Genomic DNA, 14,015 nt, shown 5'->3' on the forward strand with positions numbered 1-14,015 from the left:
AGGGAAGGGAAGGGAAGGGAGTGTTCTTTCAACTCAGAACACTTCCAGTCCTCCCAAACCCCACCATGGAGAATGGGGAAGGGAAGAGAAGAGGGCGTTCTTTCATCTCAGAACACTTCCAGTCCCCCCAAACCCCACCATGTAGAAGAGAAGAGAAGAGAAGAGGGCGTTCTTTCAACTCAGAACACTTCCAGTCCCCCCAAACCCCACCATGGAGAAGAGAAGGCAAGGGAAGGGAAGAGAAGAGAAGAGTAGAGAAGAGAAGGGAAGGGAAGGGAAGGGAAGAGAAGGGAAGGGAAGAGGGCGTTCTTTCAACTCAGAACACTTCCAGTCCCCCCAAACCCCACCATGAAGAAGAGAAGAGAAGGGAAGAGAAGAGGGTGTTCTTTCAACTCAGAACACCTCCAATCCCCCCAAACCCCACCATGGAGAAGAGAAGGGAAGGGACAAGAAGGGAAGAGAAGGGAAAAGGGGGCGTTCTTTCAACTCAGAACACTTCCAGTCCCCCCAAACCCCACCATGTAGAAGAGAAGAGAGGAGGGTGTTCTTTCAACTCAGAACACTTCCAGTCCCCCCAAACCCCACCATGGAGAAGAGAAGGCGAAGAGAAGAGAAGAGAAGGGAAGGGAAGGGAAGGGAAGGGAGTGTTCTTTCAACTCAGAACACTTCCAGTCCTCCCAAACCCCACCATGGAGAAGGGGGAAGGGAAGAGAAGAGGGCGTTCTTTCATCTCAGAACACTTCCAGTGCCCCCAAACCCTACCATGGAGAAGAGAAGGGAAGGGAAGGGAAGGGAAAGGGAAGAGAAGAGGGCGTTCTTTCATCTCAGAACACTTCCAGTCCCCCCAAACCCCACCATGGAGAAGAGAAGGCAAGGGAAAAGAAGAGAAGAGAAGGGAAGGGAGTGTTCTTTCAACTCAGAACACTTCCAGTCCTCCCAAACCCCACCATGGAGAAGGGGGAAGGGAAGAGAAGAGGGCGTTCTTTCATCTCAGAACACTTCCAGTCCCCCCAAACCCTACCATGGAGAAGAGAAGGGAAGGGAAGGGAAGAAAAGGGAAGGGAAGAGAAGAGGGCGTTCTTTCATCTCAGAACACTTCCAGTCCCCCCAAACCCCACCATGGAGAAGAGAAGGCAAGGGAAGAGAAGAGAAGAGACGGGGCAAGAAGGGAAGAGAAGGGAAGAGGGCATTCTTTCAATTCAGAACACTTCCAGTCCCCCCAAACCCCACCATGGAGAAGAGAAGAGAAGACGGTGTTCTTTCAACTCAGAACACTTCCAGTCCCCCCAAACCCCACCATGGAGAAGAGAAGGCGAAGAGAAGAGAAGAGAAGAGAAGGGAAGGGAAGGGAAGGGAGTGTTCTTTCAACTCAGAACACTTCCAGTCCTCCCAAACCCCACCATGGAGAAGGGGGAAGGGAAGAGAAGAGGGCGTTCTTTCATCTCAGAACACTTCCAGTCCCCCCAAACTCTACCATGGAGAAGAGAAGAGAAGAGAAGGGAAGGGAAGGGAAGGGAAGGGAAGGGAAGGGAAGGGAAGGGAAGGGAAGGGAAGAGAAGAGGGCATTCTTTAATCTCAGAACACTTCCAGTTCTACATTGACAATGCTGTTCTTCCAGAGATACAGTACAATAAGTGTTGTCACCCTAAGGCATAAGGTGTGTTACTGGCAGGATCTCCAGGTAAAAAAAAAAAAAAAGCCTGAAAACAATAAGACAAAGCAACTAGAGAAGAGCTTGGGTTTTGGTCCAAACCCTTAGGTTAATTGTCATCACTACCCAGGGCAAGGATGCGAAACGGTGCCCCTCTCCCGCTGCTAATGCCTGACATAGAATGGGTGTACTGCACTGTGACCATTCTTTGACCTCTTGCTCCATCTGCCCATGGTTGGCATGAAGTGAGCAAATGAACATGTGTGGCCAATTGCTTGTTTTTTTTAGTAGCTAGAAGGAAGTTGCACATGCACAGTGTGTTTTTTGAGTCAGTTGTGGGTGGATGGGGTGAAAAGTAGGCTGCCAGGGTAGATATGAAGCCACAGCCCTTCATTTTGGTAAGAGGCCAATTGATCTTGGTGGAGGAATTTCACTTCTGGTGCTAATTAGTCACATTTTGTGGGGAGCAATACGTGAAGATCTTCACATCACTGGTGTTGGACTTTGCTGAATTTATGGAAACTTCATATCACTTATAGATCATATTTATATTTTGTATTTTGGTACTTTAGCTCAACTTTTTTTGATTTATATAGTTTAATTGGGTTTATCTTACTCATTGTTGCTGCTATTATTATATTTTATTTTTTGTAAGTGCAGATATTTTTTAGGATAATGTCATGGCTGATCGGTGTATGTCCTAATGAAATGCGTTGTAGCATTTGAACCTCAGCTGCAATACCAGGCTTGTTTCATTCAGTTGTAGGAACCATCGACAAAACAGTTGGGCCAAAGGTTCTATTATTGTCTGCTAACGATGGTAAGCCCCTATGACGAATAGGTGGAAAAAAAGTAACTTATGAAACAGGAAAAGACTACTCAGGGTCATAAGAGCTAACAAAGATTAATTCATATCGAGTTTGTTATTATTCGCGGTTCCTTCGCCTTACACCGATATTAACTTGTGAATAAATCGCTCCATGCTTTTGTGAATACATTTCACTGCTTAGTGAATGGCGGCATTGTAGTAAATCCGCTCAAGCTAGCATTCCCATGCCAGAATAAAAATTTAAGATGGTCTTTCCTTTAAAACAAAGGCTCGCTTCAGACTTCAACTTGTTAAGATTGTCTTTTAAATCTTAATCACTTTTTTCCACTTTACTGCACATGGGTTCTCTTAGGACGGGAGAGACCCTCAGGGCCTATTCCAGGACAAATGGAGGATCGGCTCTGTTTGATTTGGATAGGCGGTATTTGTCTCACTTGATGAATGCATGAAAACCAGATGAAAGAGATGAAACCGCTAAAAGCTCCTTAGCGCTCCCAGAATTTCCTTGTGTTCAGCCATTGAGAAAGCTGTCAGTGATTCCCCAGACTGTACTAAATAACATTGTTGCTTCTTATATTGATTTCATTGACAATGGCGCAGTGCTTTTAAGCGGATTATATGTGCTAGGGAAAATATATTACGGGCGCCATTTTTTTTTTTTCAAGTTAGCAATTGACAGCAAAGGCGTGCTTTTCCCTTTTTTATAGTCTTGGTTAGTCTTTTTTTATGTGGTTTTATAATGTATGAGTTGCTTAAGGCTGAATTCCAGGCATACAGCTAAATACGCAGCTTTGTATTCCTGTCCATACCCTTATTTATCCACTAGATGGTAGATCAACCCCCTTGGGGGTCCAAAATATTTGATGCAACTCAACTATAAACATCAAAAGTAAGACCTATCCTCCGGACTTCTATAGACCCAATTCCTAATTTGATAACCAAAAAATATTTGAAGCTAGAGCTTGAGTCCCATAAAAGAAAGAATAGTTTATATTCCCATCGCACACCTTCCTGGATATAGGCACATCGGTTGTGGGTGCTGCAGAGATCACCAGCTGGACACTGGATCTATCACAGATACATACATATTCGGCAGCAAACCAAGGATCTTGCACAGCAGTCCAAAGAAACTTTTTATTGCAAAAGGATCACACAAGGATAGGTGCAACGTTTTGGAATAACACAGGACCCCTTCGTCAGGCATGTGATGCCTGACGAAGGCAGTGGCTGCTGGTGCTTGGCAATTCGGGGGGGCACAAGACCCCTTCATCCAGTGGCAGCCCATCATTGAGGGTGCAGGGGCGCCGCCCCCCCCCCCCCCCCATCCATGCGCCCGGCACCCAAATTTAACATGCAGGGAGCTGGACGCATGGATTCCAATAGGGGATTTTTTTTTTTTTGAAGCATGTGATTAGAGCCAGAGGCTCTAATAGGCTTCAAAAAAGGGTGGGCTCGGGGCGCAGAGCACTGCGCCCTGAGCTCACCCAGTTGTATGGCAATAGCCAATAAATATTCGCTATTCTCACACTGACTCTCCTCCCAGCCAATCAGGAAGAGGGTTGTGAGACCCCTTTCCCAATTGGCCAAAAGGAAAAGCAATCTTACTGGCCAGGGGCCAGGAAGAGGCGGAAGACACATGGCTGGAGCAGAAGGACAGCAGGTCAGCCATCCATCACTCCCCGGCTCAGACAGGAGGAAGGAGGAGGTAAGGAGGCAGACAGTTCGGGGGGGGAATTTACCGTTGCCAACTGACTGACCAACCAGGGGAGGAGAGGTTGGGTGTGCATTGGTTTGCCGCCCCGACCCCGAATTGCCGAGCACCAGCAGCCACTGCCTTCGTCAGACATCACATGCCTGACGAAGGGGTCCTGTGTGATTCTGAAAAGTTGCACCTATCCTGATGTAAAAGTTGCACCTATCCTGATGTGATCCTTTTGCAATAAAAAGTTTCTTTGGGCTGCTGTGCAAGATCCTTGGTGTGCTGGCGAATATGTATGTATCCCATAAAAGAAAATCACATACCGATTGCCTTACTGAATAGCAAGCCGACCAGATGCCCCGAAGACCCTTCTCAAACTCACCCATTTCATACTGCTAGGCATCAAGATGACCTTAGCCCGAGCATGGAAGCAACCCGTGTATCTCATCCCAAAAACAAAAATATAATATACTGCATGCTGCAGATTACCAGTACTTTACATATGGTGGCTGCATTGAGTTCATTTCTTCCCATATGGAAGAAAAATATATTTCCAATATATTTAGGGAAACATTTTAGAAATATATTGAATGTGGCCAAAATTGTAGCATTTCAAATATATTTCCAATAGATTTGGGAAAAATAAATTAAAAATGTTTTTTTTAATATATTTTAAATATATTTTTCTTCCATGTGGGTTTTTCAGGCTTTTTTCTTTATTTTCACCCAATGATCCAGCCAGCAACACACTCTCTGCTTAATCAAGTCCAATCCGATTTTTTGTTCTTTTATCATGTTGTAGCCCTAAGGAAGGGGGGAGTTGTATGATTACCCCCCCCCCCCCCCAAAGTAAGTTGGTTTTGGCACTTAATATTTGTTTGGAATAAAGTCCTATTTTTTTGACTCCAATATTCCAGTGTGGGGCTTTGATTTTTAGACTCAAACATTGCATTTACATCCCGAGGTCTCTGTGACAGTTCCTCAGTGTATGGAAGCAGTCAACTTATCACTTTGTTGCCCCATTGGGTCATCATTAGGGCCTGAACGTGATAAAAATCTATTTTCAAAGACGAATGCTCTATCCATTCAAGATTCCATCACCATCAATTCACCACTTCAAGTAACCCACTAGGGTGACAACTCTCACCACATGTACTGTATCTATGGAGGAGCATTGGCAATCTATGTCCTCAACAAAGCATTCATTATTTGATATGATAATCATAGCGTCAATCTCCTGGTTTGATTTTTTTTTTCCAGGCTAGTGCCTCAAGAGTTGCGAAATATATGGAAACTAGAGGTCATTAGTCGCTCGGTGATGATTCTACCAGGCGACTTCCTAGAATCTTAAAAAGGTCAAATCTTCTGGAGTCTGCATAAAAAGATCAGCTCTCTAAGGAACTCTTAACTGCTCTACTGCTTGGGGGAAGTAAAAAACTATAAAAACGTACATTTCCTCTCTTCGCTTTAAAAAAATCCTGTTAAATGTATTTAACAGTCATGCAAAAGAAAACATAGAAAATTTTTAACAAGAGCAACGACACATTAAAGAACAGGGAAGACTCTAGAATCTGCAAAAAAAAAAGATTAAAAGCTAAAATTGAGATAAAGGAGAAGCTTATTATTCTTTTGTAAGCAGCAGTGCCAGATGACACATTGGCAGGTCTTGTAAAGGCTGTAAAAGAAACTCTGTGGGTTGGAAATTCAAATTAGATGAATATTTGTAACATTAATTTCTGGATGCTCATGACATTTTTCTTGAGGAACAATCAAGGGCTTGAAGAATATCAGAGCTACCCAACCTCTTTTACATTTGGTTTCTGATCCTTAGTCAATAAGCCGATATGTCAACTAAGATCTTGAAATTCTTTGAAAAAGCTTTACTTACCGGTACGTCCAACCACAGTTGCTGGTTTGCTCTTTTGCCGTCCTTTCTCAGCAGTCAGGGAAATGCTGTATTCTTTACCAGGTTCAAGCCCAGTCAATACATAGGAATTGGCATCTTTTAGAACCTGAATTTCGCTCTCCTTGCCGTCAACTGGTGTATATAAGAGTCGGTAATGATCGATTTTGGCTACTGGTTTTATCCAACGCACATTTATGGTTGTTTCTGTGGCACTGGCGATCTCCAGGTCTTTGGGAGCATCCAAGTCTGAAATAAACAGTTCCACCTGTTAGGATCCATATTTGTTACGTAGTTACCTAGTTAGTCAGGTTGCAAAAAGTCCATTAGAAATTGATCATGTCTGTGTAAATTGATGTGTTTTATCAGTGGGTGGCTTGGCACCATGGCATGTATTACAACTGTGCCTATTTTCTAAACACACTTTACAAGTTTTGGTAATGTGGCCCTGAAGATGCTAGTCTTTAGAATTGTTCTTAGTTTTTTTGGGGGCGTGGCTTGGTCCCGGTCTAAGATGGCCGTCTGGTTCTGAGCTCCTGCTCCACAAGGTCTTACATTTTCAATTTCCTAGCCCAAGAAGCCACCAGACAATACCCAACTCATGGGGAGAACATCCAGGAGTGCTTTGGCAACCAGATCCCATTCCCCGAGAGAGATGGACTCACAATTGAGCCGATACATACCGGTGATCTTCCGCACCCAGAATAGGGAAGCCACCTGGCCTACTCCTTCCTCCTCCCGACAATCCTGCTCACCGAGTAAAATTGTTCTTAGTTTTTACTGGTCAAATATCAATTAATAGTACCTGCAAGGTGGAGGATAGGTAAAGTGCCATAAATTGATGTGTTTTACCAGCGGGTGGCTTGGCACCATGGCATGTATTACAACTGTGCCTATTTTCTAAACACTATTTACAAGTTTTAGTAATGTGGCCCTGAAGATGCTAGTCTTTAGAAATGTTCTTGTCTGGTTCTGAGCTTCTGCTCCACGAGGTCTTACATTTTAAATTTCCTAGCCCAAGAAGCCACCAAGACAATACCTAACTCATGGGGAGAACATCCAGGAGTGCTTCGGCAACCAGATCCCATTCCCCGAGACAGATGGACTCACAATTGAGCCGAAACATACCGGAGATCTTCCACACCCAGAATAGGGAAGCCACGCGGCCTACTCCTTCCTCCTCCCGACAATCCCGCTCGCCAAGTAAAATTGTTCTTTGTTTTTACTGGTCAAATCTCCATAACTAGTACACGCGAGGTGGAGGATCCGTAAAGTGCCATAAATTGACGTGTTTTACCAGTGGGTGGCTTGGCACCATGGCATGTATTACAACTGTGCCTGTTTTCTAAACACCATTTACAAGTTTTGGTAATGTGGCCCTGAAGATGCTATGGTCAAATCTTCATAACCAGTACATGCAAGGTGGAGGGTCCGTAAAGTGCCGTAAAGTGCCCATCTACTGAAAGATTTTATTTTTACATTTTTAACAGAGTGGTAAAGGGTTAGAACTCTGAAGCACTTCTGCAGATGTAAAGCCGCAGGGGACTTGAGAAAGTGTAGGACCCCAAAACACGCCACTTGGCATCCCAGACCCAGACCCAGACCTAGAAGTAGATGTTGAGTTTAGTTCTAAAACCACAAGGATGCTGCTGTTCTCCAGTCTCCAGCGGGCCCTCTGCCTCCCAGGGGCTTTACATCTGCACAGGTTCTTCAGGAGCCCAACTTGGTGTTTTATCATTTCTACAGTTTTTGTCTTCTCTACCTTTTACGTTGATGTTGCCAACTCAAAGAATAAGCCAAGTTGGACTTTTGATTTGTATAAAAAACAGGAAAAACTCCGTGCTTGGGCAAGCAAAAAGAACAAAAAGGTAAGCAGCCACTTACACTATTATACCAGCTGTAAATGATCAATAAAAATAAGAAGTGGCATTAAATCCTAATAGTGCAATCATGAATAAACATATGGTAAATAATGGGACATGAAAACAACTAAACATGCAGTAAATAAATTATGAGCAAAATGTATCATTGAAAAAAAATCAATCATATGAAAGCGATATAATGAAATAGATGCAAAATCGAGTGTATGGGGAAAATAAAAAAGTCCTTTCAATGAAAAAGTTATTTTCAATATTAAACAAAAGTGTCCATAAAGTGCAAAAAAAGTGTATAAGTACCGTTGATTGATGAAATCCACCACCAAGCAGCAACACTTGATTGGTATTGGTAACCCAGGCTCCCTCAGCTAGGGTTTCTCTAGAGCGCATGCATCATACAGGAGGCCCCGGGCCAAATTTGGCCCACCAGGCCATTTTAAATGGCCCTTGCACCTGTCCTGTGGCTGCAGCACCCCCTTGTCTCTGCCTCCACCTTGTCTCAGCAGCAGAGAGGAGGACAGAACTCCACCACCAGATCCTGTTCTTCTCTGTGCAGCCTCAGCACCCCCTCGTCTCCACCTCCCCTCGCCTCAGCATTCAGCAAACTCTGGCAGCTGACTCCAGACCTCCTCTGGTATTCCTCCAGACCCTGCATGTTTTGCTACCCAGCTCTTCCCCCAGTTTCTTCAAGGCAGCAGCACAAAGCAGGGCCACTGTTAGAAATCATGGGGCCCCATACAGCTCTTTTGATGTAGCCCCCCCCCAACCCCGCCTCCCCCCCTGGAGTTAGTGGAAAAGCAGCGCTGACTTTATCTGCCTACGCCTCAAAAATTGAAATAAAGTCCCTCCTCTGCTCCTACCTCTTAGTGAGGCCCAGGGGAAATGTAATTTAAGCCCTGGTAAGCAAGTAGGAGTGAGAGTGTGGACTAGTAAAATCCATTTCTTCATTTAGGCAGAAATGAACAATAAAACTGCCCTGGGACCCCCTTTTTAGATGAAGGGGCCTGGGCCCCCCTGTTTAGATAATGGGGCCTAGGCCCCCCTGTTTAGATGAAGGGGCCTGGGCTCCCCTGTTTAGATGAAGGGGCCTGGGCCCCCCTGTTTAGATGATGGGACTTGGGCCCCCCTGTTTAGATGAAGGGGCCTGGGCCCCCCCTGTTTAGATGATGGGGCCTGGGCCAAGTACAACAGGACTGGTTGTACTGCCTTATCAGCGGCCCTGGCACAAAGTTTGGGGGGTACAATAGAATGTAAGGGATGGTGTGGGACTCTGACTTCTGATGTAAGGGAGTGTGGGTTGCCTTCGACATCTAGGCTTACAGATACAACTAGCTTTTTGAGGGCAACCATAATACTGATGCGGCCCGTGATAAAATTGAGTTTGACGACCTTGTTCTAGAGGTTGTCAGGGGTTTCTTGGGCAATTTCTGCAACTTCGATAAGTTTCCACTGAAACCAATTTTATTTTTAGCCATGTGTAAGAGGGGGATTAGTCCCACTGACCACAAATGTAAGGCACATTCTTCTCCTTGGCCATCACATTAATGTAAAGTGAGCTGTAGATGCAGTCATTTTTAGCAGGGGTTTCCTGAGCCAAGAACGTTATTTCAGGGGTTCCTCAATTATAAAAAGGTTGAGAAAGGCTGGGTTAACCAATGATGTGAAAGTTTCTGCAATTGGGACTTGACTACATGCATCTTTATGACTCATGTGCATATTTGGACCACAATATTTTTCTTTGGAAAGGGTTGGAGTCCCTGGCAACTTCTCAAACATAGTGATTAGATATAAGCCACTAGGAATTGTGGGGGTAGAGAGAGGATGCGTGCACCGTGGCTTGGAGGCTCATGTGTAATATGCAACTGTCAAAGGCTGCCCAGTTGTTTTTTTGTCTTACCAGTTGCTGCATTTATAGTGGCTGGAGAGCTTTCTCGATCCTGTTTAACTGCAGTCAGTCCAATGCCGTATTCAGTTCCGGGTTTTAGACCTAAGAGAGATTTACAGTTATCGCAATGTGTTAAATAAACATGGTTGGTTCTTACGCATCTACAAAAATGCAGAAACAAGAATGTATTTTATTTATCCACCACTCAGCTCTCTCCCTCAATCTCCTCACGTATCACTAATTTACTATCAGATATATCAGTCTGGATGTCACACCACTTCCTCAAACTCAATTCATCCAAAACCGAGCTTATAATTTTTCCTCCACCACGTGCCCCTTCCCCTGATTTCTCCGTCAGTATCGATGGCATTACTATCAGCCCATCCCCGCATGCCAAGGTCTTAGGTGTTGTCCTGGACTCTGAACTCTCCTTCAAACCCCACATCCAATCGCTGTCCAAATATTGCCGCCTCAGCCTCCGCAACATCTCCAAAATACGCCCCTTTCTAACCAAAGACACAACAAAGCTCCTAGTTCACTCCGTGGTCATCTCGCGCCTCGACTACTGCAATTCCCTTCTCATTGGCTTACCTCTACACAGGTTATCCCCCCTTCAATATATCATAAATGCTGCCGCCAGACTCATCCACCTCACCAATCGCTCAGTGTCCGCTGCTCCTCTCTGTCAAGCCCTCCACTGGCTTCCGCTCACTCAACGAATTAAATTCAAAATACTAACAACATCTTACAAAGCAATCCACAGCCTAGCCCCCAGCTACATCACCAAACTCGTCTCAAAATACCAACCTAATCGCTCTCTTCGTTCCTCTAAAAACCTCCTGCTCTCTAGCTCCCTCGTCACCTCCTCCCATGCTCGCCTCCAGGACTTTTCCAGAGCCTCTCCAATCCTATGGAACTCATTACCCTTATCTGTCTGATTATCTCCTACTCTATTAGCTTTTAGGCAATCTCTGAAAACCCTCCTTTTCAGAGAAGCCTATCCTACCCACACATAACAAATATACCTCCATTTTCTCCATCAACCCACCCCCCGCGGTTATTGCCTTTTGTTTCACTTGGCCCTCCCTTCTAGATTGTAAGCTCTAACGAGCAGGGCCTTCTAGTTCCTCCTGCTTTGAATTTTATTGTAACTGTATTGTCTTCCCTCACATTGTAAAGCGCTGCGCAAACTGTTGGCGCTATATAAATCCTGTATAATAATAATAATAATTGCAGCTTACCAATCCTTAGATATGGTGGATACATTATGCTTTTCAGCAATCTTTCCTTTATTTTAACCTTGAAATCCTCCCACTATCACACTTTCTTTCCCAGGGTGGCTATGCTAACTCATCCCACTGTAGCTATGGAGGGAGCCATGGTTATGACCCAGGCTGGATTTCCATTTCATTACATAGAGGTGGGAAAATTATTAGTTTACAATAGAAAGATACCATTTCTGGTAGGATTGACAGGGATTTTCTGACATTGCCGAATGTCACCACATCTATAGGACTGGTTAGCTTCCAAATATATTTTTTTATGCCTGGGTTTTCCTCTCTTTTAGGCTGATCCATCAGCTAATACATTGTTTAAAAAAAAACTGACCTGTAAGTATAGCCTTGGTGGTAGCTTGATTACTCCTGGGCACAGTTATTTCTTCATGATCACCTCCTGAGAGTGGGGCAAACTTAATCCTGTAGAAATCAACGTTGGCCAGGGTGTTCTTCCATTCCAGAGTGATGGTGCTATCAGTCTGGCCAACCTTCTTCAGGTTCTTTGGAGCGTCCAGATCTTTAAAATAACCATTACCATAATTAATACCTAATAAATAATACGTAATAAGATATTTACAAAAATGTGATGGGGTGTACTCAGTTTTGTAAGATTATTGCTAGTGGCTCAGTGCTTTAAGTGGGCCGGTATGCACTGGTACTCAGTACCGCCACTTCCAAATATGGCTCTTGAGCATACCGCCACCTCTCTGTGCGCCTTAGCGTACCAGTAAACTCATTTTGGACATCTGCGCCCTCAATTGCCCCCCCCCCACCAAGAATATTTCCCACTCCAGAGCCAGACCAGCCACCACCAGTGAGTCCCCCTGCTCCGGAGTCCCAGCCCAGGCCAGGGGGGTACTCTGTGGGGACCCTGATGTGGGGAGGGGGGGGGGAGACAAAATTTATAGGCTATAATAGAGTACCGGCACCTCTTTTGGGCCACTTAAAGCACTGTAGTGGCTATAACCGCTGGCAATAATCACATGTAAAATCCGACATGCTGGTTGTACCCATGTCGTACAACAACCGAATTTGGTACAATCAGCCTGCCCATAGATAGTTTATATCTCGGTTGGTCCCTTTTGAGATTCCAACCATCCATGGCCGGCTTAAGGGGGCAATTTCCTCATATAACCAGCATTTTCTGTTTTTTTTTTTTTAGTTTTGCTTATCTACAAGACTAACTAATGTCTTGTCAGCTACCTCTTGACCTTGTGGATGGCCATCAAGAGTAAAGTCTTAAGACCAGAAGTAATCCTGATGCAAATAGTAGTAACTGTGTAACCTTTACAATGTTCAAATAAAAGAAGTTGGTATTCAGATTGCCGTTTGTCAATTTTCACGGCCGTTTGCCATGACATTCATGTGTATAGAGTGCTCGGTGTGGAATAAATATAATCAGTTTAGAACTCTTGCTTTCTACGACTGGCTTTAGCCCCTAGCATTTCCCATAACTTGACTTTTATTATTATGTTGGAAGCCTGGTGACCTTGTGTTGTCAATCCCTACCGTTTTACAAGTATGTTTGCTATGTACTGTATGTTTTTGTAGTTCCTAATGTAATGTGGTTGTAGAAGCCGATGTAACCTTCAATTTCTTTTTTTTCTTTACACTGAAACATTTTATCAAATGTTTTCCAATATAAATTGTATATATGTACAAAAGGAATCTCTGCACTCCAAATATCTTGCTCAATCTCTTGTAACAATTTATTGCCAGGTCCATAGGAGGTTGCATACATCCAATGTCCTGGGTAATAAATTGTTACTAGAGATTGAGCAAGACGTTTGGAGTGTGGTGACTTTTATATGATTAGAAACAGAATGGAGCCTATTTGTCCTCGGCACCCAACGCAAGGCGAGACACATTGATTCACCTTTACGAGGACTGTACCGAAAGTAAGGCAAAAGCGGGCATAACTTTTTTATTAGCTTACATAGGTCATTCAAAATTCATATGTTGGTAGAGTAACTTTTCCTCAATAGCAGGGGTCTCTAAACCTTCTAAACAAAGGGCCGGTTTATTGTCCTTCAGACTTTAGGAGGGCCGGACTGTGGCCAGCTTGAGTGGAAATTTTCCTGGCATCAGTGTAAGTAAACATCACCACATTTGGTTTTGTTGTTGTTCAGTTGTTTAGTCATGTCCAACTCTTCGTGACCTCATGGACCATTGCGCACCAGACTTTTCTGTCCTCCACTGCCTCCCAGAGCTTGCTTAACTTAATGTTCCTTGTTTCGATGGATGACGGCTATTGCAGCCGATATTAAGGGCTCTTTCACTGCTGCCATAATAGACTTGAAAGCGGACATTACCAGGCTGTCTGACCAGATGGCAACAGTGGAAAAAGCAGGACGCTACAGGGACAGAACCCTAAAGAAGCTAGAAGAAGTAACCCTGACCCACTCATCCCACCTTATAACAATGAACAGACAAATAGAAGATTTAGACAACAGAGGAAGAAGGAATAATATTAGGGTCAGGGGGGTGCCTGAGTCAGTGGACAGGGATCAAATTAAACCTGCATTATAATCTGTTTTTAACAGTCTCCTGGAGCGCCCGGAAGAGTCACCCATAGAGTTCGACAGGGCTCACAGGGCACTGCGCCCTAAGGCACCCGAGGACGCACCTCCCAGAGACATAATATGCTGTCTTTCTAGTCACCCTCTAAAAGAAGAGATTCTTGCGAAAGCTAGGCAGAATGAGCGCATTATATTCAACGACAGACCTATCCAGCTTTTCCAGGATCTCTCACCCATTACCTTGAACAATAGAAGAGCTCTCAGACCTTTGTTAGAGATCCTCAAAGAAAAAATCTTCAATACAGGTGGAAATTCCCTTTCGCACTTCAAACCACATTCGAAGGGAAACAATACCTACTCCGCACACCAGCTGAT

The 14,015-nt window shown here is 44.3% G+C and overlaps 1 protein-coding gene across 2 annotated transcripts in view; it reads right to left on the reverse strand.

Moving 5' to 3' along the window:
• TNC (tenascin C) overlaps positions 1 to 14,015 on the reverse strand; it is a 209,704-nt gene that overhangs the window by 104,582 nt on the left and 91,107 nt on the right. For both annotated transcript variants that reach the window (XM_082263948.1, XM_082263949.1), the window contains exons 8-10: positions 11,453 to 11,638; positions 9,857 to 9,946; positions 6,068 to 6,331 (exon numbers count right to left, since the gene is read on the reverse strand). In XM_082263948.1, the coding sequence (XP_082120074.1) occupies positions 6,068 to 6,331; positions 9,857 to 9,946; positions 11,453 to 11,638 (540 nt within the window). The remainder of the gene's footprint in view (positions 1 to 6,067; positions 6,332 to 9,856; positions 9,947 to 11,452; positions 11,639 to 14,015) is intronic.

Source organism: Pelophylax lessonae (assembly GCF_965119305.1).
Source record: "Pelophylax lessonae genome assembly, chromosome: 7".
Taxonomy (NCBI): Eukaryota; Metazoa; Chordata; class Amphibia; order Anura; family Ranidae; genus Pelophylax; species Pelophylax lessonae.